This window comes from Mirounga leonina, unplaced genomic scaffold (genome assembly GCF_011800145.1).
Source record: "Mirounga leonina isolate KUSES-001 unplaced genomic scaffold, KU_Mleo_1.0 Mir_201, whole genome shotgun sequence".
NCBI lineage: Eukaryota > Metazoa > Chordata > Mammalia > Carnivora > Phocidae > Mirounga > Mirounga leonina.
The window spans coordinates 29,036,436-29,064,171 of record NW_023270504.1 but is presented as its reverse complement, the minus strand read 5'-3'; the positions used below and the strand labels follow the sequence as shown (position 1 = coordinate 29,064,171).

Here is a 27,736-nt window from a genome sequence, read left to right as displayed (position 1 = left end):
AAATAATGTGGGAAAGTCTCTAAGTAATTCAGGCTATAATCCAGACCAAAAACACAAAAAAGGTTAACAGGACAGCAAAAATGATAGCTAAAGCTTAGCATGCAAGAAGGGCTCTTTTAGTGGTCCCTAATTCTTAGCCCTGTCTTCTTAATAACAGATATCATGATTCTAGCCAACTCTGTGCATAGTTTCTGGGAGAAGAGGACCTTTTCCTCAGATTTCAGGAAGCAGACCTATTCCAGATGAGGGCCATGTCTAAACGTAAACATCAACAGAGTCTAAGTTCATTCTCCAGACCAAAGACTTTGGACTTAAGGTTCTTTAGTTCTCCTTGTAGCTTATGTGCCCGTCTATTGCTGTCACGCACCTCACACAGAATGGCAAGGTCCTGGTTTGCCCGGGCATTAAGTGTTGCCTAGAGATTTGGAAAAAAAAAAAAAAAAAAAAGAAGAAGAAATGATTATGGCACATGCCAGGGAAAAGAAATCATAAAGACTAGGCTATGCTGGCTCCTTTTGGGGAGACTTTTAGCACATAAGATAAATTCAATCCTTAGCTTGCTTAATGACTGACTAAAAGAAAGAAAATGTAGAGTAGAATTAAAGCAGAAAAGGCATGGGACTCTGCTCTCCTATACGATAGTAAAGAAGCCATAGGATAGAAATCAATAGACAACAATGAGTAAAAAAAAGAGATCTATATAAACATTACTGGTAGATTTACCAAAGAATGAAAAAAAAGCGTCTCTTCTATAACTAACCTTGTTTGGCACATAGCAATCATTTAGGATATGTGGATGACTGGTTAAATCTCTTTAAGAAGGATTCTGAGGCAACCTGAATTCTAAATAAAGCTGTGTTTGACAGGGAGAAATTACTTCATTACTTACTCACTCACTCTCCCCATTGGTAAAACAGACACAGTTCTTTTCATCTACTTCTTGATCTGGGAAGGATGAAGCTTTCTGATAAGTTTAACTCAGATCAAAGTACGATGGTGCAGGCTAGCAATGATTTCAGTCTACTGTGTCCTCCCTCTGGTGTGTACTTAAGCTAATTTTAATGAGACTTAAAGGATGGTGATCCGCTAGGGTCTACCATCAGGGAAACAGCCCATCTTTCTTCTGAGGAGCCCTCACGACCATGTTTCCTTACCTGCACCCCTTTTCCCCCCTCGGTAATTCAGAGTCAGCAATTACCTTATAGAGGATTTGCTCCAAGTCTTTCAGCTTCTGCCGGAGAATCTTAATATCCGTCTTAAAGCCTTCTACTTCCAAGATACGCCGATTCTCCAAGGCTTCATAGCGTCTTGTCATCACCTGTAAACGCTTCCCCATCTTGTTAGTACGATCCTAAATATAGGGACATGGCAAGGCATTTGTGAAGATGAGGGAAGCATTCCCAGAGCATCTGCGCTTCCCACTCAGTCAGAAGTGGAAGAGAATTTTGTACCTTGAAGATCTCTCTCCTCACTCCCTCTTCCTCACGAATTCGGGCAAGTTCCTCTTCTAGGGAAATGCACTGCTCTTGATACATGTTGGATAATTTTTTCTCTTGTATTAACTTATCCTTTAGGGACTGCAGGTCAGAAGGAAAATAAAATTACAATTTTGGTAATTCAAGTAGCACTTAGGCAATGAAAGAAAGGAAATAAATGATTTCCATTAAGTCTAAAACGAGTTAAGGAACAAGATGGCAAGGAACTTTGGAGAACATCTGAAAGCCTCCTATTTCTAGATGATTCTCTTAACCTTTTTCTAAAGTGTCCATACTAGAAATTCTTTAAAATAAAACAAATACTTTTGGCTCTGAGAAGGGTCAGATAATGGAGCTCAGAACTGTACCAAATAGGACATGACAATATATGTTTTGGGACACATTTCTGAAGCTCTTCTTTAAAATAGAAACAAGAGGGGCGCCTGAGTGGCTCAGTCGGTTAAGCGGCTGCCTTCAGCTTGGGTCATGATCCCAGGGTCCTGGGATCGAGCCCCACATCAGGCTCCCTGCTCGGTGGAAAGCCTGCTTCTCCTTCTCCCTCTGTCTGCCGCTCTGCCTACTTGTGCTCTCTCTCTATTTCTGTTAAATAAACAAATAAATAAAAATCTTTAAATAGAAACAAGAACATATAATACACATGTTCCATTGAGCAGCGGGAATGATCGGTAAAAACCTTAATCAGATCACGTTTCTTCCTTACACACAATCCTTCAAAGACACACAATGTTTAGAGCTAAATATTCTTACCAGGAAAGTAAAGGCCCTGTAAGGCCCTCCATGACTGGCTGCTGCCCACCCTCCAACCTCTTTGCTTACCACTTCCTTCTTGCTTATTCCTCTATGACCACACTGATATTCCCTCTCTTCCCTGAACATTTTTTTTTAAAGATTTTATTTATTTATTTGAGAGAGAGAGAATGAGAGAGAGAGAGCATGAGGGGGGGAGGGTCAGAGGGAGAAGCAGACTCCCCGCCGAGCAGGGAGCCCGATGTGGGACTCGATCCCAGGACTCCAGGATCATGACCCAAGCTGAAGGCAGTCGCTTAACCAACTGGGCCACCCAGGCGCCCTCTTCCCTGAACATATTTTAGACTTGCTTTTCCCTCTGCCTGGAATGCTCTTCCCCTAGGTCTTTATGACAAGCTCAGTACCATTTTATAGGTCTCAGCAACAATATTAGACTTTACAGAGGGTCCCTGTGCTTCCCTACAAAAGCAGACTTTCAGCAACTATATATAATCTTCATGTAATCTTTTTAATTTCTTAATACCACTTTCTAATAAGCTATCATTTTCTGTTTTGTTTCTGTACCTTCTCACCCATTAAAGTTTCTATTTATGTATTTATTTATTTATTTAAATAATCTCTACACCCCATGTGGGGCTTGAACTCATGATACTGAGACAAAGAGGCGCATGCTCTCGCCACTGAGCCAGCGAGGTGTGCCCCCCCCATTTTCACCCATTAAAATGTAAATGCCATGAAGGCAGACCTGGTCTAATTTATCTACTGCTATAGCCCCGGAGCCTAGCCCATAGTAGGAGTGCAATAAGTATTTGCTGAAAGAATAAATGAATCAATCAATAGTTTACTTTTCTAAATCCCCAAACACTATAATGGTAAGCTACTCTTTGAAACCTGTCTCTTGAGGGTGCTGCTACAACAGCTTCCTGGGCTGAATGGATCTTGTATGACAATTCTTAGGTTCTCTGGAATTCTCTGAGTTCTTTTTCAACTTTTCTAGAGAAATTAACAATTTCTGTAAGACATAAGAAAACTACCTTAATATATTGATTTTGGTTATGATGAGTCTCATGAATGACTGGCCAAACTTTTCCAATTTTATCTTCTTTCTTCTTATGCTGCATGCTGTATTGCTTAATCTTTGACATCAAATGATCCTTTTCAAGCATCCATGACTTCTCTTTATTTTGGTTTTCAAATCTGAGTTGCAAAAAGTCTTTCGTGCTCTCATAGAGAAGTTCTTGGGTATGATGGAGACTATGAAAGAAAGTACAAATGTGGACACCAAGATGCTTACTGGTACATATGATGCATAGTTACTCAAACAAAGGGAAGATACAGGTTCTTTAAAAATGGTGCAATATAGGGCGCCTGGGTGGCTCAGATGGTTAAGCGTCTGCCTTCGGCTCAGGTCATGATCCCAGAGTCCTGGGATCGAGCCCCACATCGGGCTACCTGCTCCACGGGAAGCCTGCTTCTCCCTCTGCCTCTCTCTCTCTCTCTCATGAATGAATAAATAAAATCTTAAAAAAAAAAAAATGGTGCAATATATAAATTCTATAAAATATCATTAGCAGTATTTAAAACAATCTGATCACTGGCAAACTTACATATTTTACTGGACAAAGTGTAATATACCTACCCATGTGCACTAGTTCACAGACTGGTCTTTTTATTTTTTTAAAAGATTTATTTATTGGGCACCTGGGGGGCTCAGTTGGTTAAGCCTCTGCCTTCAGCTCAGGTTATGATCCCAGGGTCCTGGGATCAAGTCCTGCATCGGGCTCCCTTGTCAGCGGAGAGTCTGCTTCTCCCTCTACTGCTACCCCCTACTCATGATCTCTCTCTCTCAAATAAAAAAATTAAATATTTTTTAAAAAGAGAGAGAACATGGGATGCCTGGGTGGCTCAGTTGGTTAAACATCTGCCTTCGGCTCGGGTCATGATCCCGGGGTCCTAGGACTGAGTCCCACATCTGGCTCCTTGCTCAGCAGGGCTCTCCCTCTGCCTGCTGCTTCCCCTGTTTGTGCTCTCTCTCTCTCTCTGTGACAAATAAATAAATAAAAATCTTAAAAAAAAAAAAAGAGAGAGAGAGAACATGCACGCATGCAATTGAGCATGAGGAGGGGCAGAGGGAGAGAAAGAATCTCCAGCAGACCCTCCACTGAGTGTGGAGAACAATGCAGGGCTTCATCTCACGACCCTGAGATCATGACCTGAGCTGAAATCAAGTTAACTTGCTTAACTGACAGTGCCACCCAGGTGCCCAAATAGACTGGTCTTTATAGATATTTTCCCAATGCTAATTCCAGGTTATATAATGAAAAGACATAGCCTGCATTAAGTATGGACTATTCCCTGACTGAGGGTGAACACAAGTTCTAAAATGTCAAAAATGGTTTTGATTTTCTTTATGCTGTGCTCCACATGTAAACTGCCTGATATCAAATCTTGTCCTTTTCTCAAGATCAGTTTCCTCCGTGGAGAGATCATGACAACCTTAGCCCATTTCGTTTCTCCATTTTCTGAAATTCTTTATCAGTTTAAATCTCTACCCCTGTGTTATAATTTGACACTTGCTCATACACTGTGTCATGTTTTATTTATTTATTTTTAAGATTTTATTTGAGAGAGTGAGCGAGAGAGAGAGAAAGCACAAGCAGGGGCAGGGAGAGGGAGAGGGAGAAGCAGACCTCCGACTGAGCAGGAAGCCTGACTCCGGGCCCGATCCTAGGACCCCAGGACCACAACCCAAGCCGAAGGCAGATGCCTAACCAACTGAGCCACCCAGGCGCCCCTGTCATGTTTTAACTGTCAAAGGCATAGTTTCCTTTTTTTTTTTTTTTTTTAAGATTTTATTTTTAAGTAATCTCTACCCCCTACGTGGGGCTCGAACTTACAACCCCAAGATCAAGAGTCACATGCCCTACTGATTGAGCCAACCAGGCACCCCAACATGCATATTTTTTAACCTGAGTGAAAGCATATCCCTTATTTATCGTTTACTTTTGCCCTGCTACCACCAGATTGTCAAGAACAGTACCAACTACTAAACACACAGAGTACTGAACAGATTCCTGCTGACTACTGAGATTTAGGAATAGGCAAATGATGTTTCTATCTTCAAAAAAGGATATCCCTAGAAGTTAGCAACTCATCAGTTTAACATCAACACTTTCTAGAAAAATACTGTATCAAATGATCAAACTGCTTGCAAGGAATATTAAATACCATGAGGCAATCACTGTAATTTTCCACTGACTAAATAATGTCAGAAAAACTCAGTTCTTTCCATGAGTAACAGGATACATAGATAAGGGAAACATGATAGCATAATGCAGGCACAAAGCAGGGTAACTGTCACCGAACGAATGTATATACACTCAGGTATACATGTATGTGTATAAAGAGAGATTGATTCAGTTACCACAAGATCTCTCTTGCTTTCAGTGAGTTATTTTATTCTATTTTACATTATGTTCTCAATTACAAACTGGGCAAGTAATAGTCTTGTTAATGTATAAATGGTTTGAAAGTGAGACCCAAAGGACAGTCATTAAAGGCCTTGGATTTCATGCCATTCAATATCCTTAGGATGATCTATCTAATGTAAGGGACTGATTATATGCTCAGATGTACAGATAATACCACACCAGGATGGCTATTAATATTCTAGAAGACAAATACAAAATTACAAATTACTCTGACAATTTAAAAACACTGTTTCCTTAAAAACAATTAAAATCCAATGAAAAGTGAACATGCTATGTGTAAGCACAAAATATCAAAAATAAAAATAAAGATGGAGATGTGCTGGCCACATGCAAACATATTACACTGTGTTAAAAGAAACAGAGCCTGCAAGAGCCAGAAGGCATTTTCTATCCTGTATTGGTCAGAGATCTTAATTTAAGAATCACATCCAATTTTAATCATCACACTTTTTTTTTTTTTTTTTTAAGTAGACTCCACGCTGGGCCTGAAGCCCAACATGGGGCTTGAACTCATGACCTTGAGATCAAGACCTGAGCTGAGATCAAGAGTCGGATGCTTAACTGACTGAGCCAACCCAGGTGTTCCAATCACCGTACCGCTAAGTGGAGGAAGAGGCACTAGAGAAGTTTAAGATGACAGTAAAAGAAGATAAAAGGACGTTGGACGTTAAAAATGCAACATGAAAAAAAATTTTAAACATAGAATGTTTAATGCAAAAAGAAGTAAGATGGAACTTGATAAGGATCACCAAGTGTTGGACAAATGTTTATTGTGTGCCTGTTATGCATACAGGGCAGGGCAGAGGCCACAGCAAGCCCCTGGGGAACAGATGTGACTCTAATAGGTGGCTCTAAGTGCCACCGGGGGCAGGCGAGTCATCATAGAATGTGGAGGAGGAAAAACTGAATTCTGCCTGGGGAAGTGTTCAGAGAAGAGGTGAACATGCACAGCAAAGTGCCTGCCACACAGCAAGGATCCCACAAGCAACAGACATTAGTAGTCAGACTGAAGGACAGGGTAAAACACAGCAGTAGAGGAAGAGCTGAGACTGAAAAGGTTAATTTGGTGCGAGATGACGAAGATTCTAGTAATTCATGCTGAGGTAGCAGGACTTTATCATAAGTAAATGGGGAGCTATCGCATGTTTTTGAGCTGTTGGTAACTCCTAATGGAGGCGCTAACTCATAACAGTGAGGAAGACGGTAGAAGGCAGTGGGATCAGTGAGAGGAGGAACAGTTAGATTACTGCAGCAATGTAAACAAGAATAGAGCTGGGGGACGCCTGACTGGCTCAGGAGGGGCAGCACACGACTCTCTGATCTCAGGGTCACGAATTCGAGCCCCATGTTGGGGGTAGAGATAACTCAGAAAAATATAAATCTTAATAATAATAATAATAAAAGAATAGCTTGAACCAATGTGAGAAGAATGAGAGGGAGAGAACGGACTGGAGAGCCTTCCCAGGCTCATACTCAATAGGGCTTCAGATTCAGGAATAAGAGAGTGCGGAGTTGAAGATAACTCTAAGGCTGGGAAGCCTAGGAAACGGGATGGATACCATTAAACTAAATGGGAAAAAGAATGAAGTAGTAGGTTTGAGATGGGACAAGGGGGTGTTTCTTGGGAAAGAAAAACAGTCTGTTTCAGTCACCGTAAGTTGGAGGTGTTCGAACATATTCAACTGAAGAGATCTGTACAGCACAGTCTAGCCACTGGAACCAGACAAAAAGCCGAGGAGGGTCAGACAGGTAGAAGAATCAAGACAGGTGTTGCAGAAATCAAAGGGAACTAATTTCAAAGAAAGGGTGGTTAGAGGTACCAAATATGCAGAACGATACTAGTTACAATGAGGACTGGAAAGAGATAACTGGCCATGGGAATTAGGAAGTCAGTGATGACCTTAGAAAGGACATGCTTAGTAAAACGGTGCAGATGAAACCAGACTGCAGAAAGGTGAGGAAAGGCAGGCAGGTGAGGAAATAAAAGCAGTGAAGACAGAGAGTTTGTGGTTTTTGCACAGGTACGTAGTCATTTTTCCCACATTCGTGAAAGACCAAACAAAAGAAAAGGTCCCTACCATACTGGGCTGAGTCGGATAACCTGTCAATGGGTAAGAGAACATTTCTTAACCACTAAGATCAAGCTAAAACTCTAAAGTGGGTTAAATGGAGCATGTGGGATACTTGCCAACGCTTCAAGAAAAGAATCAACAGCACTCCTAGAGAAGCCTGGACACCCACCTACAGAGAGGCAGGGGTGTCTAACAAAGACAGATTTTTCAAGGTCTCTTTCAGTTCCACAGTCCTATGCTGCTAAAGGACAGGATTGTTTACTTTTACGCCACTCAGAAAAGTTTACAAATCTGTCAGGTACAGCTGTCTTGAACACTCACTTTTTGGTAAGCTCTTTGATTTTGTCCTGATTTCTCTGATGATGAACTTGTATTTCCTCAATGCGAATCCGTCTATCCTCCATGAGCCCTTCAACTTGCTCTCTAGAAAGCTTGGTCTGCTCTTCCAGCTGAGCCTGCAGTGATTCCACCTAGACAGGCCAAAAGGGGTGAGGTATCCACTCCTGTCTTGCTTCCATTTATTTCTTACCTCGAAAAGCGAGTCTTTCTCCAGAAAACTTTAAAAAACAAAACAAAAAATCCACAAACAAAAGCACAGCAACAAAACAAATAGAAGAAAAATCTTAAGTGTACTCCTTTTTATGTAATGTCTTATAAATGGGGTTAGGCTACACAAGAGCAAGCTCTGTCCACACTAAACAAAGCATCTGCATCACACACAAAAAGCTAGAAAATCCAGTTTCCTCTATACCCTAACAGTCTCAGCTTTTCACTATCTCCCCTTTGGGATTCTTAGGACTATCTCCCTTCTAAGACTCCCTGGTTGCATAGAAATAGAATGACTCTTTTCTTCATTTTTTAATTTAAAAAGTAGAGCAAAATCAGTATCATGTAATTTCCTTCTCTGGTTCTGGCTGTCACTCCAAGCAGAGATACTGGCCACAGGTAGAAACTATCATTTAAGGCAACAGACTCCTCTTGCACCCCTGTAAGGACAGGAACTTGAGTGCACCTAGAAAAAAAATCACGGTTGCAAAAAATACACAATTACTAGGTGGTAAAAGGATGATTGAGGACTTCGGAACACATGCACTAAATAAACGGATATACCCCTACAGGTTAATCTATCAGCAGAGACAATTTTAACTCTGCGTGTCTCCCCTAAGGCCAACCACAAAGGGAATTCTTACTGTATGACAGTTTTGTTGGGTAGGGCTAAGCATATAAGCTGAACGAACAGAAGGTTCAGAATAGCACTTCTAGAATGGCTGAACAAAGAATAATGGTTTTAAAACATAAAGTCTTAGAAATTAGGAACAACCTAAATTTTCTTAATCACTTGATGCCTAGATATAATATGTGTGCAAGGCCATCAAAAAAAATGAAATCTTGCCATTTGCAATGATGTGGATGGAACTAGAGGATATTATGCTAAGCAAAATAAGTCAATCAGAGAAAGACAATTATATGATCTCACTGATATGTGGAATTTAAGAAACAAGGCAGAGGATCATAGGGGAAGAGAGGAAAAAATAAAACAAGATGAAATCAGAGAGGGAGACAAAATAAGAGACTCTTAATCTTAGGAAACAAACTGATGGTTGCTGGAAGGGAGGGGGGTGGGGATGGGGTAACTGCGTGATGGACATTGGGGAGGGTGTGTGTTGTAATGAGCATTGGGTATTATATAAGACCGATGAATCACAGACCTGTACCCCTGAAACAAATAATATAGTATATGTTAATAAAAAAAAAGAAATGAAAACATGTCCACACACACACAAAAAAAAAAAAAGAAAGAAAAAAATATGTGTGCAAGGAGATACTTCTATGATAACAAAGATATGTTACACAAAGCTAAACTTGTGGACAGAAACTGTCCTGGTCTGCTTTACCTGTAGGATAAGTGTTTGTATGTCTCTTTGGTATTGCTCAGAAGTTTCTTCCTTCTCTCTCATTGCTGGTTTTCTTTTGTTTACTTTAGAATCTAAGATAGAAAACAAAAATTAATCAAGACCTTTATTCAGTTTTTCTTTTGGCTATTTGAGCATCAGCAGACCTCTGCAGAAGAGGTTTCATTTACCTAGAAGAGAAGGAAAGGAAAAAAAAAGGAAAGCATACAATGACTATAGTAATACTTTTTTTCAAATGGGAATCTCTCTAAAGGAACTCTGCGAGGAGGTCTCCTGGATAATAATATTCATCTTTCTAAAGAATTTTCCTTTGGAGTTGTATCTTCATAATTTTTTATGAATTTTTAATGTATTTTTCTTCATAAAATCTTATTTAATCAGAAAAGGTAAGGAATAAGGAAAAGTAAGTCTAAACATTCGGTTATGATGGATCACCCAATTTTCAAAAAACAAGATTTTAAAAATAAGCAACACTAAAATTATACTGAACAAAATTCCTAGGATGATTCAAGAGGCTTATGCTAAGAGAATAGATCTTAAAAGTTCTCATCATAAGAAAAACAAATCTGTAACCATGTGTGGTGATGAATGTTATCTAGATTTATTGTGATGATCATTTCATAATATATACAATTATTGAATCCTTACATTGTATACTTAAATGTAATGTTATATGTCAATTGTATCTCAATTTTCTAAAAAAAGGCAAAGAAATAAAATTGGGATTTCCATTTAAAAAAGAGAGAGAGGAGACTGAGGCTTAAAAGCTAATTAACATTCTGTGATCCCAGAAGTTACCCAAATCTGTTTTATCATCTGTAAGCATGTTTATTATGTATTTTTTATTCTCCTTTATTAAAACATCATGGGAAGGTTAAAGGAACAAAAGCTCAGTGAGATCTTAAACCAGCAGAGACATCATTATGAACATTTATTATTATTACATAGTGGAAACGAAATCTAATTATTTGCACCATGTTTTTGAATTCTGCATCGAGAATTTATAATATGGCTGGTACCTGCTCTGAAAGCTGAGGAAGATTCATTCTGTTCACATATACCTACAGCCTGGATAGTCTTTGAGTGAATGCTGACCTGAAGAAGCAAAAAAACCAAAAAGTACAGAATTAGCTTTCCTATAAATGTCATATTTCACTTTTTAGCTTTACTTCTGTAGATCAAAACACTATTATAAATCCAATTGGTCAAAACTGCCATAATCATATAAGGATGTCATGCATGGGAGACACCAAAGTGGACAAAGTAACAAAGTGGATAAAACTCAATGCTAGTGATATAAACTAAAAAATTAAACTTCAGAGTTATTTCATAATATCTGCTAAAAGAAAGGGGCAGGGGATCTTTGGCAAGGGCCTTTAGGAAAATAATGGGAACACAAAAGCATGCATATGTAGATATGCATAAAGATGCTCACTGATCGCTTCTCGGCCTTTTGGCTAAGATCAAGTGAAGATGCTCACTGAGGCAGTTTATAGAAGAGTAAAAATGGAAAAACTATATATACACATAAATATTTCTATATGAATGGAAAAAGAGCTTTATCTCTGGGATAAAAGAGACTGCCACTTTTATATGACAGATTTCTGAAATCTGTTTTTAATAAAGACCATCATTACTTTTGTCATCAGCATAAACTAAGATTAAAAAAGAAACCTGAGTATTGCAAACTTGCTCCCATACTAAGTCAGCTCTTGCTTTCCTCTCTAATCTCACCCAAAACATCCACTCTTCTGTGCTTTAAGGTTTCCAAACAGTGAAATGGGGTAAATGATGGTTTTTTGGGGAAAAAAAGAGTAAGTAAAAGCACAAAGCTCTTTGTAATTACAGAAAATGCTTTGAAGACTTAGAGACTATGACAGCTAATTCTCTTCTATCTTCTTCAGCAAGTACCAAAATTGCTCTTATTTTGGACCCCAGCCTGCATTTTATAAAAAATCATGCTTACCATGCCATACCAAATATTACTTACTTTGTTTGGAGGCTCCTTATAAAAATAGGTCACTTCTCCAGTGTCTGTGCCCACAAGAGCCAAGAGATTCTGAATCTTTTTCTTGTCTTCTAGCTCCCTGCAATTCTCATAGAGAGTAAGCACACATTGTGTTCAGAGGAAGTAAAATTTTCTATTTAAAGGATCTCCTTTCTGATTTATTTTTAAGACAATGGCAACATCAAATTAAAATTGAATAAGATTTATTGAGACCTTAGCTCTAATTTTTAAAACATCAGATATTTATATTCAGGAATTCAGAGAGAAGGGACCAGAAAGTAATTTCTTAGTTGGTTCTAGAAGAGAATTATAGTGGATGCTGGGGTACACTGCTCAGATTCTCCTCTTTAGCACTGATGGGTTCATTCCTCCAACTGTCAGCAATGTTGCAAACTGTGGCTCACGGGTGAATCTCTCTCCAGAATTGTCCTCAGTTAAGAGGGACTTGCTTAACCAACTGTATATCCAATGGACAGACTACACCCAATGCCTGGCTAATGAGAGGGCAGAAAAGTCCAATCCCCTTGCCTTAATTCAGGATATCTCTGAAGGGCCATCCCAGCTTCAGTGCACCCTGTGGCATTGGCTGAGGTCTTTTGAAATTAATTAAATAGTTCAACTGCTGCCCAATCAGACTTTCCTTATTCCTTCATAGGTGGTTATTCCTGAGGGCACTCTCCAATAAATCTCCTGCAAGCAAATCTCCACTGCAGAGTCTGTTTTCTTGGGAACCCAACCTAAGACCATTGATATCAGAAATGGACCAAGGAAGCAAACTCTAAAACGAGATTTCAGAGCCTGTGATATGGAGATGGTTAATAGAATATAGTGTTCTTGGGGCGCCTGGGCGGCTCAACTGGTTGAGCATCTGACTCTTGATTTGGGCTCAGGTCGTGATTTCGGGGTCATGGGATCCAGCCCTGCATTGGGTTCTGTGCTCAGCAGAGAGTCTGCTGGAGATTCTCTCTCTCCCTCTATCCCACCCCCCACTTGTGCTCATTCTCTAAATAAATAAAATCTTAAAAAAAAACCAAACATAGTGTTCTTAGGAGCAAGACAGATGGGTGGTTAACAGGGTACAGCTTAAAAAATTAAAATAAATCAAAGATGGGCGCCTGGGTGGCTCAGTTGGTTAAGCATCCAACTTTTAACCTCAGCTCAGGTCTTAATATCAGGGTCATGAGTTCAAGCTTCACACTGGGCTTCATGCTTGATGTGGAGCTTAATTAAAATAAATAAATGAATAAATAAAATAAAATAAAATAAAATAAAATAAAATAAAATAAATCAAAGATGGAGGGAGGCTAAGGGCAGCACCCTATACAAAATCACAATCTCTGACCCATCTTCCACACCTCAGCCAGTTTTAAGACTATTACTTGACAAAGAAGCTGGGTCCCCAGGAGGTAAGACTTGGTAAGACAGCAAGTGTACATGATACTGAGTCCCCTAGTCTCCCCAAAAGACCCATGGCCATTTATTTAAGTAATTATACACTGGAGGAAAGGAATTACCCAGGTAATTCAAGGACTGATGGATCCAGGGTCTGAATTGACATTGATACCTGCATTATCATGGCACTGGAGTATATAGGAACCATGTAATCAACAGAATTTTGTTCCAGGTCCAGCTCACAGTGGATCCACTGGGTCCAGACCCAATCAACGGTCAGTTTCCCCATCTCCAAATGTATAACTGCAATGGACATATTTGGTAGTTGGCAAAACCTTCAACAAACTTCTTGGCTTTTGGGTTAAGGTAAGAGGAAGACTCTGAAACTGCCCCTCCCTACCCCTGCCAAGATGGTAAATAAAGACTTAAAGGATGTAGGGGTCAAGGTCACCATCAAATCCCCATTTAATTCACAGTATGACCTATGCAAAACCAGAAGGATAACAGTGGACTACTACCAAGTAGGTCCCAATTTCGGTCACTATGCTAGATGTAGTGTTTTTGCTAGAGCAGATTAACTTGGTTTTAGGTACATGGTATACGGATACTGATTAAGCAAATGTACTCCTTTCCATTCCTAACAGGACCGGAAATAGTTCCCATTTGTGTGGGGGGTGAACACAGTATACTTTTACAGTCTTTCCATAAAACCAGGTTAACTCTTCCGTGTGCTCTCAAGTAAGCCTAAAGAGACCTGGATCTGGCCATACCACAGATCTCATTAGTTCACTACTAATGATATCAGATTAAATTAGACTGTATAGGCAAAAAATGGCAGATGCGTTAGAACCCTTGGTAAGATACATGTGCTTCAGAGAGTTGGAGGTAAACCTTACAAAGCACATCAGTGAAGTTTTAGGGGTCTGATCTAGGCATGACAGGACATTCCCTTCAAAGTAAAGGACAAATTATTGTACCTTACTCTTACCAGGAAGAAAAAAAGACTCTTCAGGTCTCTCCAGAGAACAGAGTCCATACTCTGGAATACTGCTCTGACCCATATATCAAGTGACATGAAAGGTGAGCTTTCAGTGTGGCCCAGAGTTGAAAGGAAGTTCTGTATTAGGTCAAGGCTAAAATTATTAAGAAGATTGAGTTGGTAATCAAAAACCTCCTGACAAAGAAAAACTCTGGACCTGATGTCTTCACTCAAACCAAGTATTTAAAGGACAAACACCAATAATTCTCAAACTTTTTTTTTTTTTTTAAAGATTTTATTTATTTATTTGAGAGAGAGAGAATGAAAGACAGAGAGCACGAGAGGGAGGAGGGTCAGAGGGAGAAGCAGACTCCCTGCCGAGCAGGGAGCCCGATGCGGGACTCGATCCGGGGACTCCAAGATCATGACCTGAGCCGAAGGCAGTGGCTTAACCAACTGAGCCACCCAGGCGCCCTTCTCAAACTTTTCTAAAAATTGAAGATGAGGGCGCCTGGGTGGCTCAGATGGTTAAGCGTCTGCCTTCGGCTCAGGTCATGATCCCAGGGTTCTGGGATCAAGTCCCACATTGGGCTCCCTGCTTAGCGGGAAGCCTGCTTCTCCCTCTGCTTCTCTCCCTCTCTCTCTGTGTCTCTCATGAATAAATAAATAAAATCTTTAAAAAAATAAAAAAAAATAAAAATTGAAGATGAGGCAACACTAACTCATTCTATGAGGCCAGCATTGCCCTGATACCAAAGCCAGACAGACATTACAAGGAAACTACTCTATACCAATATCCCTCATGAACACTGATGTAAAAATCCTCAACAAAATACAAGCAAACCAAATTCAGGAGCATATTAAAGAATTATACATCATGATTAAGTGGAATTTATTTCTGGACCAAGCATAGTTCAGCATATGAAAATTGATCAATGTAATACACCACATTAACAGAATAAAGGAAAAAAACCACAATCATCAATTGATAAAGAAATCTCATGTAACAACATTCAAAACCCTTTTATGATAAAAACACTCAACAAACGAGGTAAAGAAGAAAACAACCTCTACCTAATAAGAGCCATGTATGGAAAACGCATAGCTAACATCATACTTAATGGTGAAAGACCAAAAGTTTTCCTCTATGATCAAGAACAAGACAAGGATGCTCACTTTCACAACTTCCATTTAACACAGTACTGGAAATTCTAGCCAGGGGAAGTAGGCAAGAAAAAAGGAAAAGACATCCAAAGTGGAAAGAGAGAAGTAAAATTATCTTTGTTCAAAGATGACATGATCTTCTATGTAGAAAACCTAAGGGTTCCACAAAAACAACAAAACCAAACCAAACAAACCAAGGAAATCCTATTAGAACTGATACAAGAGAATTCAGCAAAGTAGCAAAATACAAATTCTTCATGCAAAAATCAGTTGCATTTCTATACACTAATGGTGAACAATCTGAAAAGGAAATTAAGATAATAATTTGCTTTACAACAACATCAAAAAGAATAAAATACTTAGGAATTAACCAAGGAAGTAAAAGACTTGTATACTAAAAACACTGCTGAAAGAAATTAAAGAACACATAAATAAATGGATTGGAAGACCTGATATTATGATGTCAATATTACCCAAAGCAATCTACAGATTCAGGGCAACTCCCATCAAATCTCGATGATATTTTTTGCAGAAATAGAAAAATCCATCCTAAAATTCATATGGAATCTCAGGGAACTCAAAATAGTTAAGACAATCTAGAAAAAGAACACAGTTGGAAGACCCACACGTCTTGATTTCAAAACTTACTACAAAGTTACAGTAATCAAAACAGTGTGGTACTGACAATAATGACAGACCTATAGACCAGCGGAATCAAATAGACAGCTCAGAAATAAGTCCCACATGTATGGTCAAATGATTTTCAACTTTCAATGGAGAAAAGACAGTCTTTTCAACAAATGGTACTGGGAAAACTGGATATCCAACACACAAGAATGAAGGTGGACCCTTACCTAACACAATATACAAAAATTACCTTAAAATGGATCAAAAACCTACCTGTAAGAGCTAAAACTATAAGACACACTGGGGGTGCCTGGGTGGCTCAGTCGGTTGAGCGTCCAACCCCTGATTTCGGCTCAGGTCATGATCTCAGGGTTGTGAGATGGAGCCCTGTGTTGGGCTCTGCACTTGGTGTGGAGCCTGCTTAAGATTCTCTCTCTCCCTCTCCCTCTGCCCCTTCCCCACGTCCACTCATGAGCGCTCTCTCTTAAAAACAAACAAAAAAAACAACTATAGTGATATTGGATTTGGCAATGATTTTTTGAATATGACACCAAAAGCAGATGCAACAAAGGGAAAAGTATACCAATTGGACCTTACGAAAATAAAAAGTTTTTTTGCATCAAAAGGATTATCAACAGAGTAAAATGGCAACACTCAGAATGGGAGAAAATATTTACAAATCACTTATCTATTGGATTAAAGTGGATTAAATCCAGAATATATAAAGAACTCTTAAAAACTAAACAACAGTAAAAATCAAAGAACCCAATTCAAAAATGGGCAAAGGGCTTGAACAGACGTTTCTCTAGAGAAGACACAAACTGGCCAAAAAGCATGTGAGAAAAGGCTCAATATCACTCATCGTTGGGGCAGTGCAAATCAAAACAATGAGATACTATTTTTACACCCATTACGATAGCTATTATTAAAAAAAAAACAGAAAACAAATGTTGGTATGAATAAGAAACTGAAACTCTTGTGTACTTCTGATGGGAATGTAAAATGGTGCAGTCACTATCAAAACCAGCATGGTAGTTCCTCAAAAATATAGAATTAGCATTTGATTCAGCATTCCACTTCTGGGTATATACACAAAAGAACTGAAAGCAGGGACTTGAATAGGTATTTGTACACCAATGTTCATAGCAGTATTATTCACAATAGCTAGAAGGTGGAAACAATTCAAATGTCCATCAGTGGATGAATGGATAAACAAAATGTGGTAAGTACATACAGTGGGATATTATTTGGCCTTAAAAAGGAATGAAATTTTGATACATGCTACAACATGGATGAACCTTGAAAACATTATGCTAAGTGAAATAAGCCAGACACAAAGGGACAAATACTGTATGATTCTACTTCTGTGAGGTCAAATACATATATGGAAAGTAGAACAGTGGTTACTAAGGGCTGGGGGGGGTGATGAGTTATTGTTTAATGGGTACAGAGTTTCTATAAGGGACAGTGGAAAAGTTCTAGAGCTGGATAGTGGTATGGCTGCATGATAACATAAATATACTTAATGCCACTGCACCATACACTTGAAAATGACTAAAATGGTAAATTTTATGTTAAGTATATTTTATCACAATTAAAAAAAATTTAGTAGTGGATGCTGTGGAACACTGCTCAGATGCCACCTTCAGGACCAAGACACCCATCACACAAGAGCTGAGTCCTTCTCCAGGAACTGCCCTAGGCTGAAGGAGGCTGCCTCTCTCAGGTTTACATCCCCTCCCTGGTGACAGCCGACATCCAATGAGTATAAAAGGTCAACTCGTTTGCCTCTGAATGGCTGTCCTGGCCTCAGAGCTCCCCTTGTGGTTGGCTGAAGCCTCTGCTACCACGGAATCACAGTTCAAATTCTCCCTCTGCCCAAATCTGCTCATAGATGTTATTCCTCAGAGTCCCCCCTACTAACCATCCTCACATCCCTCTCAGAATCTGCTTCCTGGGGAACACAACCTAAGAGGACCATAGAGAAATGTATCTTGTTTAGTGTAATTTATTTATTTATTTTCTAAGATTTTATTGATTTATTTTACAGAGAGAGACACAGCGAGAGAGGGAGCACAAGCAGGGGGAGTGGGAGAGGGAGAAGCAGGCTTCCAATGGGACTCGATCCCAGAACCCTGGGATCATGACCTGAGCCGAAGGCAGATGCTTAATGACTGAGCCACCCAGATGCCCCTCGTCTAGTGTAATTTAGAAATAGAACCCCAATATTTCCCTTCTCCCACTTGGTACCTGATTCTCAGTCGGTCGTTTTCTGAGTAGAGGCGTAAAACATGCTCCCGTTCCTGGAAGAGGCAGACCTGTATATCACTTAGAGCTTTCTGCAATTCAGCAATCTCTTCCTCCCTCTGCTGCAAATCCCCTTCTAGTTTATGCTGGGGGGAGGAAAAAAAGGTAGTTGAAAAGATATTGCACTTCACAGGAGTATCTCTGATTGGATATGGTGGATCAGTTCATGCAGAAATATTACAAAGTGAATGGTTTCACCAACACGGAATTCAAATGACAACAACAGGTTGTGTACAGACTTGAGTTTAAAAGCTGAAGGGTAGGGCGCCTGGGTGGCTCAGTTGGTTAAGCGACTGCCTTCGGCTCAGGTCATGATCCTGGAGTCCCTGGATCGAGTCCCGCATCGGGCTCCCTGCTCGGCAGGGAGCCTGCTTCTGCCCCTGACCCTCCCCCCCTCTCATGTGCTCTCTCTCTCTCATTCTCTCTGTCTCAAATAAATAAATAAAATAAAATAAAATAAAAATCTTTAAAAGCTGAAGGGTAAAAAAAAAAAAGCTACAGGGTGAGTGTGATGTTTGCCTATAACATCAAAGCTCTCCTATCTTTCTTTTACAGACTACAGAACCCTATAATGCCGTATGATTTACCTGTTCTAGTCACACTTTTTTTTTAATGCTTTCTATGTAATAAGAATTATATAATTTTGGAAAAACAAAGATAAAAAGGTATGATTCTTGCCTACAGAGTTGGAAGAATTTTGTGGGGGGAGAGATGTTTAATGTGTAAACATTAAAATGAAATAGTTATTTCATGAAAGAGTGTGCATCGTAAAATGGAATAAAACCTCTGCAGGTATTGGGAAGTCAGAGAACACAACCAAAGTTGGAACTTGAAAGATGAAAACTGCTAGAGACGAGCAGAGGGCGGGTACTCTTGGGGAAGAGCGAGAAAGAACCATCAGAGCCTTACGTGTCTGGGCAACCCCAAGTATTTCAGTGCTGCTGGAGTGGACAGTCAGACGCAGAGTGGGAAAGTATGAGGCCACAGGCTGGATACTGGTAAGGAGGACACTGTAATAGTTTGGGGGAGACATAATGAAAGTTGGAACTAGTGTTGAGGAAACAGTGACTAAGTTGTTGGAATGGGTGAAGTGATATTTAGGAAGCAGAATGAAGAGGACTTACCAAGTGAGGGAAGTAGGGGCTGGGGAGAATTGCAGGCAACGATACCATTTACTGGACATGGAATTAAGAAAAAGTGAAGAGATAAGGAATGGAGGGAGGGGAAATGTTCGTGGTACAGATTATGTGTGGGTAGGTAGGAAAGAGGAGAGTAGTTCAGACATGGACAGGTTAATGTGGAACTCAGGAGAAAAGTGTGTTAGTTATTTGGTGTCATCATCTCATATATAGTAGTAGAACACATGAATACGACAAGACCATATATGGTGGAATCTAGAACTTTGATATTTAAGACTAAGGAAGGGGGGCTGTTGATGGAGACTGAGAAGAACTGGTCAGAGAGGTAAGACAAAAACTAGGAAAGGAAAATGACACGGAAATCAAGAAAGGACAAGTCTGCAGAAAGGAGAGATCAATAGTGACAAATACTGCAAAGGCCACAAAGAGATCATTTTGACTAGCAGGTTCCAGAGACCATAGGAGGTGCACCTTTAGTGGAGCAATGGGGACAGAGACCAAACTGCAGTCAAGAGGTCACTGAGTAGGTGACAAACTCAAACTATTCTACAGGTGTGGTTGAGAAAAGAGCCATCTACATATGAGAGTAGTTAGAGGGAAGCACAAGTACAGAAGAAAGACTTGAGTAGGTTTATATACTGAGGACAAAAAGCCAACGTCAGGCAAGAAGTTAAAAATAGAGATGATGAAGCAGGGTTTCTGAGGAGGAGAAAGGAATGGGGGCTAGGGGGACTGTTGGATCAGTGCAGCTTGAACAGGCAGAGATAGCTTGTCCCTGAAGCAGTAAAAAGAAGAGAGATGGATATAGACATAGATGACCTGTGTGGATGGGCAAGAAGAGAGCGCATGTGTGATAGCCAGTGTCTCCTCCGTGAACTAGGAAACAAGATGGCCTGAGAGAAGAGGGCTAAGAAGGGGTTGCAGGCTGGTGGAGGGTGAAGGTATGGCACAGATATGCACAGGCAAAAAAACTGCTGTATAGTGACTAAGGATACAGATGGACAAGTTTACCATGAATTTATTCTGTAATGATAGGTAACTGTTCTAGGACAATGGTTCTCAACTGGGGGCGATTTTTGCCTATGCCCCCAGGAGGAATTGGGCAACGTCCACAGGCATTTTTGATGGTCATGACTGGAGGTCGGGGGGATGGGGGAAGAGGTGTGCTACTGATATCTAGTGAGTGGAGGCCAAGGATGCTACTAAACATCCTGCAATGCACACAACAGTCTTCACGACAAACAAGTACCAAGCCCCAAATGTCAATAATGCTAAGGTTGAGAAATCCTGCTCCAAGAGAAGAGGTGGTGGAGAACTGGATGAAATTATAGCTAGCGTTTGTGCTATGCAAGCAGGGCCAGAAGAATAAGCATGGGGTCCCATGCAGGCAGTACAGTTACTGAAGTGAAGCACAGTGGAATTTGGGTTAGGAAGGAAGGATGTGAGGTCAGAAGCTGGCAGGCAACACTGAGAAAATTGAACTATCAAGGAGTTACAGAGCTAACAATGAAGTTAAATGAAGTCAGGTGTAAGGGGGTGAAAGAACTAGAAGTATAAAAGAGACCTCTAAGGTTTTAGAGGTCTAGCAGTTGGCGGAGATTATAATCTAGTGAGGGACCCAAAGGGTGGATAGGTAGCTAGGCTGTGGTAGAAAGGAATAAAAAAAGAATTTTTAAAAGAAAATATCTGCTTATAATATGAGCTGGCACTTCTCTCAGGAATGAATAGACTCAACCGGAGTCCTAAAAGGGTATAACGCATCATCCCTTTCACCTGTGCATCACAAGCTGCTTTGTAGAGTTCCAGTTTCTTTAACAGGTCTTCATTTTCTTCCTCACACTCGGCCGTCTTCTTTTGGTAATATTCCAGAAGCTCCTGAGAAGGGCAGAGGACAGCCAGACGATCTTCCGTGGAAAGCAAGGGAGTTGACTCCATCGAATCCAAGAAAGACATTCCCTTCCACTTGGTGGGACCACTGAAGTCACAGGGAACATCATGTTTGGAGACAGTTGTTGGCCTGTGAGAAATCAGAAAGGACATATTCATTAAACTATTTGAACACTTATGAGACATTATAATTTCTTTTTTTTTTTTTTTTTAAAGATTTTATTTATTTGACAGAGAGAGACACAGCGAGAGAGGGAACACAAGCAGGGGGAGTGGGAGAGGGAGAAGCAGGCTGCCCTCTGAGCAGGGAGCCTGATGCGGGGCTCGATCCCAGGACCCTGGGATCATGACCTGAGCCGAAGGTAGATGCTTAATGACTGAACCACCTAGGCGCCCCGAGACATCATAATTTCTTTTTTTTTTTTTAAGATTTTATTTATTTATTCATGAGAGACAGAGAGAGAGAGGCAGAGGGAGAAGCAGGCTCCCAAGGAGCAGAGAGCCCGATGCGGGACTCGATCCCAGGACCCTGGGATCATGACCTGAGCCGTAGGCAGACGCTTAACCATCTGAGCCACCCAGGCGCCTGAGACATCATAATTTCTTAAATAAAAAAGGAGTTTATGTTCTTGAAGTGCTATAATTAAGGTGCTCATAAACCTTCAAAGTTTGATGTTCTGGGTTAGTGACTAATTTTATGAACTGGTTTCCAAGTATTAAAGACTTAAAGCTAGATTCAAAATATATGTTAAAAAAGTAAAAAGATCATTAAAAAAATGAAATATTACCCAAGTAAGACCAGGTAATAACAGAAAATTTAATACTATTAAGATACATAGCAAAAGAACACTATACACTTGACACTACAGAGAGTAATTTGGCAGAATCTAGTAAAACTGCTATTCCTCTTGTCCTAGAGAAATTCATGCATATGTGTACAAGGTGACACATATGAAAATGTTCATAGCAACATTATTGTAATAACAAAAATGGTAAACCTTCCAGACATCCACTCAGTAGGGTAATGGATAAATTGTGGTATATTTATATAAATGGAACATTACTCAAAGTCATTAGAAACTATGGATTAGAGATATCCAAATATGAATGAATCCTCCAAGCAACATTAAATGGGGAAATGTGCATAGATGCCTATGTAGAAGATATTACCATTTATTTAAGAATGGAACTTGCCAAATGAAACTGTTTTTAGGAACAGGTACATATAAGTGGCAAAATTATTAAGAAAGGGAATGATAAATATAAGATTCAGGATTAGAAAACATAGCCTTAGTTAGTAACCACATAATCACATCAGCATCAGAGACATTTGAATTACACAGACCAAGACTAGACAAGATCAAAGGTTAATGAAAGGCTGGGCAAGAAGTTCTCTTTGCTTTTAGCAAACAAGAGCGTTCGTCTAAAACAATGCAAGTCAGAAAACAAATGGTGTGGAAGTGGAGAAACCCCGTGAAAATTAATCCACTTTGGCTTACTCCCTGCAATTTACAACATAACAAAATAGACAGTGTGGAGAAACTTTATACTGGATGCCAGAGCTGTAGTTAACAAAGGAGATGGTCAGCACCTTTAATAAGTAGGCACGTATAGAAGAGATATTAAAATTTACTTTCAGCTAGCATGAAGGAAAAACCCCTAGCATTTTCTCAATCACTAAAAGCTCGTGACAGAAATGTTCTTTTACTTAATGTTTCATGTCTTCAAAGGGAGTTGCATTATAACTACTCTGGGAAATAGATCAGTAGATGAACTAAGAGGTACTGCTGAGATTTTGCAGTTGAGAGTTGTGGCAATGAGGATGAGGATGTCTGTCATGTGGAAAGTTGATGGCATAATCAGAATTAAAAGTCCCCTGTTTGCATGCTGGTTGGTTGTTTCCTCTGTAATCCAGGATCCACGGGCACTATACCAGGCCCATTCAAACTGCCTGGATTCAGGTATTAACACTTAATATGTCCTAGTTTTAAATCCAAATTGCACATAATAAGAATAGAGAAATAAGGCCTAATATAGTTCAAATCCAGAGTTTGGAAACACTTCTAAAACCTTTCTAGTTCCTAAGCTAACTTGCACTTACGGCTACAGAAGGCTTGATTCTTTAACAACTTGAAAATAAGCAAATGTCTTACTTTCTGCAGATGGGGGTATGCACTGGGGTAAAGTTCATGTTGTCCTTTTCACACCTGTAAAATACATGAAAATTCAGAATGAAGGGTCAGGAACAGACCAAAAAAAAAAAAAAAACAGTACAGGATACACAGACATGTTCCCTTTCCACCATCACCAGATGTACCTGCTGGCGAGAATGTGATGCTCTAAAATGTAGGATTCTTTATAGTAGTTCCAAATCCTGAAAATCTATGACTTTTGAATTTTCATAAGGCATTCGTCATTACTATTTTTAAATAAAATCAGAATGGCATCTAATGTTTGGGTGGATAAGCACACACAAAAGAAAAGCCTCCTTAACAACAATGCAAAACGAATTTACAATCCTTTTGCTGAAATAGGAGGGAGATGCAGAAAAGTTTCTAACAAGTAAGGGACGGTAAATGGAATTAAGGTAGAGGGCCAATTACACTAAATTTAAAATAAATACAAAGCCACTGACATCTGGTGAGCTTTACCTATTGTTTCATCTTAGAGAAAGAAAAAATTACAAGCTTTATAAGGTCCATTTACAATCTCCATTCCAATTGCTAACATGGAGCTTGGGTTCCTCTATTTGAATAATCTTATCACAGAAATTTTTATGAAGATAACCTCACAAGCAGGGAGGGAACAGGAGAGAAGGGAAGAAGGGGGAGAGAAGAGGAGAAGAAAGGGAGAAGAGGGAGGAGCGGAGAAGGAGGGAAGGGCAGAGTTTATTTTATTAGCTTAGGGAAAGCTGGCTTATCAAGGATGCTTTATCAACCCATTCTGATTTTGAGCACAATGATGTAATATTCTGTTCTTGTACTCTTTTAATTGGTATGTATCTGTTCATAATCTTCAGTCCTTTGGAGAAGAATTTTGTGAACAAGAGTGAAAAGAGATAATCACTCTTGTTAATTCTATATACCATTTTCCTGCTCGGAACCCCAGAACGCCCCTGCTCCTCCTCCCTGAAACCTTTCTTCATTTGACTTCTAGGACACCAGAGGTTCCTGGTTTTCTTTCTTCCTCACTGGTCATTAATTTTCAGTCACTGCTAGTTCTTCTTCCTCTTTATCTATATTTATTGCCTCAATGACTGCATGAAGTGTCAGTTTTAGGGGCAACTGGGTGGCTCAGCCAGTTAAGCAGCTGCCTTCGGCTCAGGTCATGATCCCAGGGTCCTGGGATCGAGCCCCACATTGGGTTCCCTGCTCAGCGGGAGCCTGCTTCTCACTCTCCCTCTGCCCTGTCACCACGCCCCAAACTCGGGCACTCTCTCTCAAATGAATAAATAAAAAATCTTTAAAAAAAAAAAGTGTCATTCTTAAATACTACGTACACACTAATAGTTTTCAAATTCCTACCTCCAGTGCTGACTCTGCCCTCCACTCCACTCATCCTATCTCACTGCCCTATTCCCTATCTCCACTTGGATGTCTTACAGGTCTCTCAAGCTTCACAAGTCCAAAACCAAGTTCCTGATAAACACCTACCACCAAAACCTGCTCTTCTCTCAGAATTCTACATTCCAGGGGTGCCTGGGTGGCTCAGTCGGTTAAGCGGCTTCCTTCGGCTCAGGTCATGATCACAGGGTCCTGGGATAGAGCCCCGCATCGGGCTCCCTGCTCAGCAGGGAGCCTGCTTCTCCCTCTCCCTCTGCCTCTGCCTGCCCCTCTGCCTACCTGTTCTCTCTATCTCTCTGTCAAATAAATAAATAAAATCTTTAGAAAAAAAAAAAAATTCTACCTTCTAGTAATTACTACCTCGATCTTGCCAGTTGCTTATGACCAAAAACCTTGGTTGAAGCAATTTTACTCCTCTTGTCTTACATGCTATACTCAATCCATGAGCAAATCCTATTGACTCTACCATCAAAATATCAAGAATCTGACAATTGCTCATGCCAATACTTCCCTGGTCCAACCCACTAGTCTCTTGCTAGGATGACTACAAGAGCCTCTTTAACTGGTCTCTTTGCTTCCACTCTCAAATCCAGCCCCTGCAGTCTATTCTAACACAGTAGTTAGAGTGATTATTTAAAATGTAAGTCAAGGGACGCCTGGGTGGCTCAGTCGTTAAGCATCTGCCTTCGGCTCAGGTCATGATCCCAGGGTCCTGGGATTGAGTCCCGCACTGGGCTCCCTGCTCCTCAGGGAGCCTGCTTCTCCTTCTCCCTCTGTCTGCTGCTCCCTGCTTGTGCTCTCTCTCTGACAAATAAATAAATAAAATCTTAAAAAAAAAAAACCAACCACCATGAGATACCAGTATACACTCTCTAGTGTAACTAATATTAAAAAGAAATAAAAAGAAAGATAATATCAAGTGCCAACAAGGATGTAGAGCAACTAGAACACACACTGCTAGTGCAAGTGTAAAATGTTACACCTATTGTGATGGTTAATTAAAAAAAAATAAAATGTAAGTCAAAACACTAAACTCCTCTGCTCAAAAGCCTCCTAAGACTTAGTTTTAGTCAGAGAACCAAGGTCTTTAAAATGGCTTCCAAGGTCCTACATGATCCGCCTACCCCAGGACTTCTGTGACCCCTACAACTCTCCCCCTGCTCACTGCACCAACAATGGTCTCTGCTATTCTTCAAACACGCCAGACAAACTTTTACTTCAGACTTCAAACTTCTACTTCATTTATGATGTTCTTTTCCCATTTATCTATATATGGCTTGCTCCCTCTCCTTGAGGGTTCTAATGTCACCTTCTTGGTGAAGTCTTCCCTGATCATCTGGCATTCCCTTACCCACCTTCTCTGTTTTACTTTATCACTATCTGACATAGCTAGAAAAGCAGTTTCTGCTTCTCTCTTCCATTAGCTTTCTTCTGCCAAACAACCCTTCGAGTACAGCATCTTTTTCTCACTCTCTCCTTTAAAATGACTACTCTCCTCCTTTAAACTCACCTCCTTCCACAAAACTTCTTCAAATTGGGTGAATTTGTCTCTTGTAAAAAACAACCTAGAAAATAAAAACGGTAACTGGGTTGGTATGGTAGGATTATGGGTGACATTTTTAGCAGCTTTATTGAGATATAATTATATAATTCACATTCCATACAACTCAAAGTGTACAATTCAATGATTTTAGTATATTCAGTATATGTGCAACTCTCACAATTACATAACATTTTTATCACTTCAAGAAATCCTATATCCTTGGGTGCCTGGGTGGCTCAATTGGTTAAGTGACTGTCTTCGGCTCAGGTCACGATCCTGGGATCCCGGGATCAAGTCCCGCATTGGGCTCCCCGCTCAGCAGGGAGTCTGCTTCTCCCTCTGACCCTACCCCCTCTCATGCTCTCTCTCAAATAAATAAATAAAATCTTAAAAAAAAAAAAAGAAATCCTATATCCTTTAGCCATCACCCCTGTGCTCCACCTCCCCCCCCAAGCCCTAAGCAACTACTAATCTACTTTCTATTTCTATAGATCTCACTACTTTGGACTCCCATATGAATGAGATCATATAGTATGTGGTCTTTTGTGATTGGCTATGATGGGTTTCTTCTCTCATGATGGGTATGTTCCTTGCAGAAAAGAAAATGGGCTTTACTCATTATTGTATCTCCCAAAAGAACAATGTCTTTGTTTATAGATAAGGGTTTCAGGTAGCTTCTATTCCTCTATCTCCTGTGGTATCTTCCTTTAGGGTTGTTGTTGTTTTTTAATATAGCTTTATCCCTCCTTACAATTAAATCTTTTTTTTTTTAAGATTTTATTTATTTATTTGACAGAAAGAGAGCAAGCACAAGAAGGGGGAGCAGCAGGCAGAGGGAAAGGGAGAAGCAGGCTCCCTGCAGAGCAGGGAGCACGATGAGGGGCTCAATCCCAGGACCCCAGGATCATGACCTGAGCCGAAGGCAGTCGCTTAACCAACTGAGCCACCCAGGCGCCCCACAATTAAATGTTGATTAGCATTTTGACATTTACTTTGATTACCCCCACAATAACTGTCAAGTATTTTTATTATTCCTTACTTCTACAAATGAGGAAATTTAGGGCTTAGACTATCTTGGGATGAGGGAATATTGGAACGCATTTCCAGGACCTCCAAATTCTATACTCCTTTTTACATTTCATCCCGTTGTCGACTCCTTCATTGCTATGGCTCCCCAATCCTCCAACACCCCCGAAACCTTTCACTTTGCACGTTCTAACTTCCCTCTTCCGGTCCCCGCACTTACTTCTCCCTCACCAGGTTTTTTTAGCCCAAGGCCCCATTCCCTAATCCCAGCATCCTAAACCCAAATCTCTGTACTCACGCCAAACTAAGCCTCCGAGTCAGAGACCCCAACCGAAAAACAAAACTTAAATCCGGTAGCGCCGCGGCGCCAGTGAGCGTGCAC

General features: G+C 40.2%; 1 protein-coding gene across 1 annotated transcript; it reads right to left on the bottom strand.

Moving 5' to 3' along the window:
- On the bottom strand, positions 1 to 27,736 carry CCDC77 (coiled-coil domain containing 77). The gene is made up of 13 exons (XM_035028498.1): positions 27,653 to 27,736; positions 26,296 to 26,350; positions 23,376 to 23,429; positions 21,109 to 21,352; positions 18,140 to 18,282; positions 11,710 to 11,806; positions 10,739 to 10,814; positions 9,702 to 9,793; positions 8,128 to 8,276; positions 3,278 to 3,497; positions 1,452 to 1,577; positions 1,199 to 1,351; positions 1 to 415 (listed from the first exon to the last, which is right to left on the bottom strand). The coding sequence occupies exons 3-13, from the start codon at positions 23,411 to 23,413 to the stop codon at positions 269 to 271; spliced, it is 1,485 nt and encodes a 494-aa protein (XP_034884389.1). The 5' UTR covers positions 23,414 to 23,429; positions 26,296 to 26,350; positions 27,653 to 27,736; the 3' UTR covers positions 1 to 268.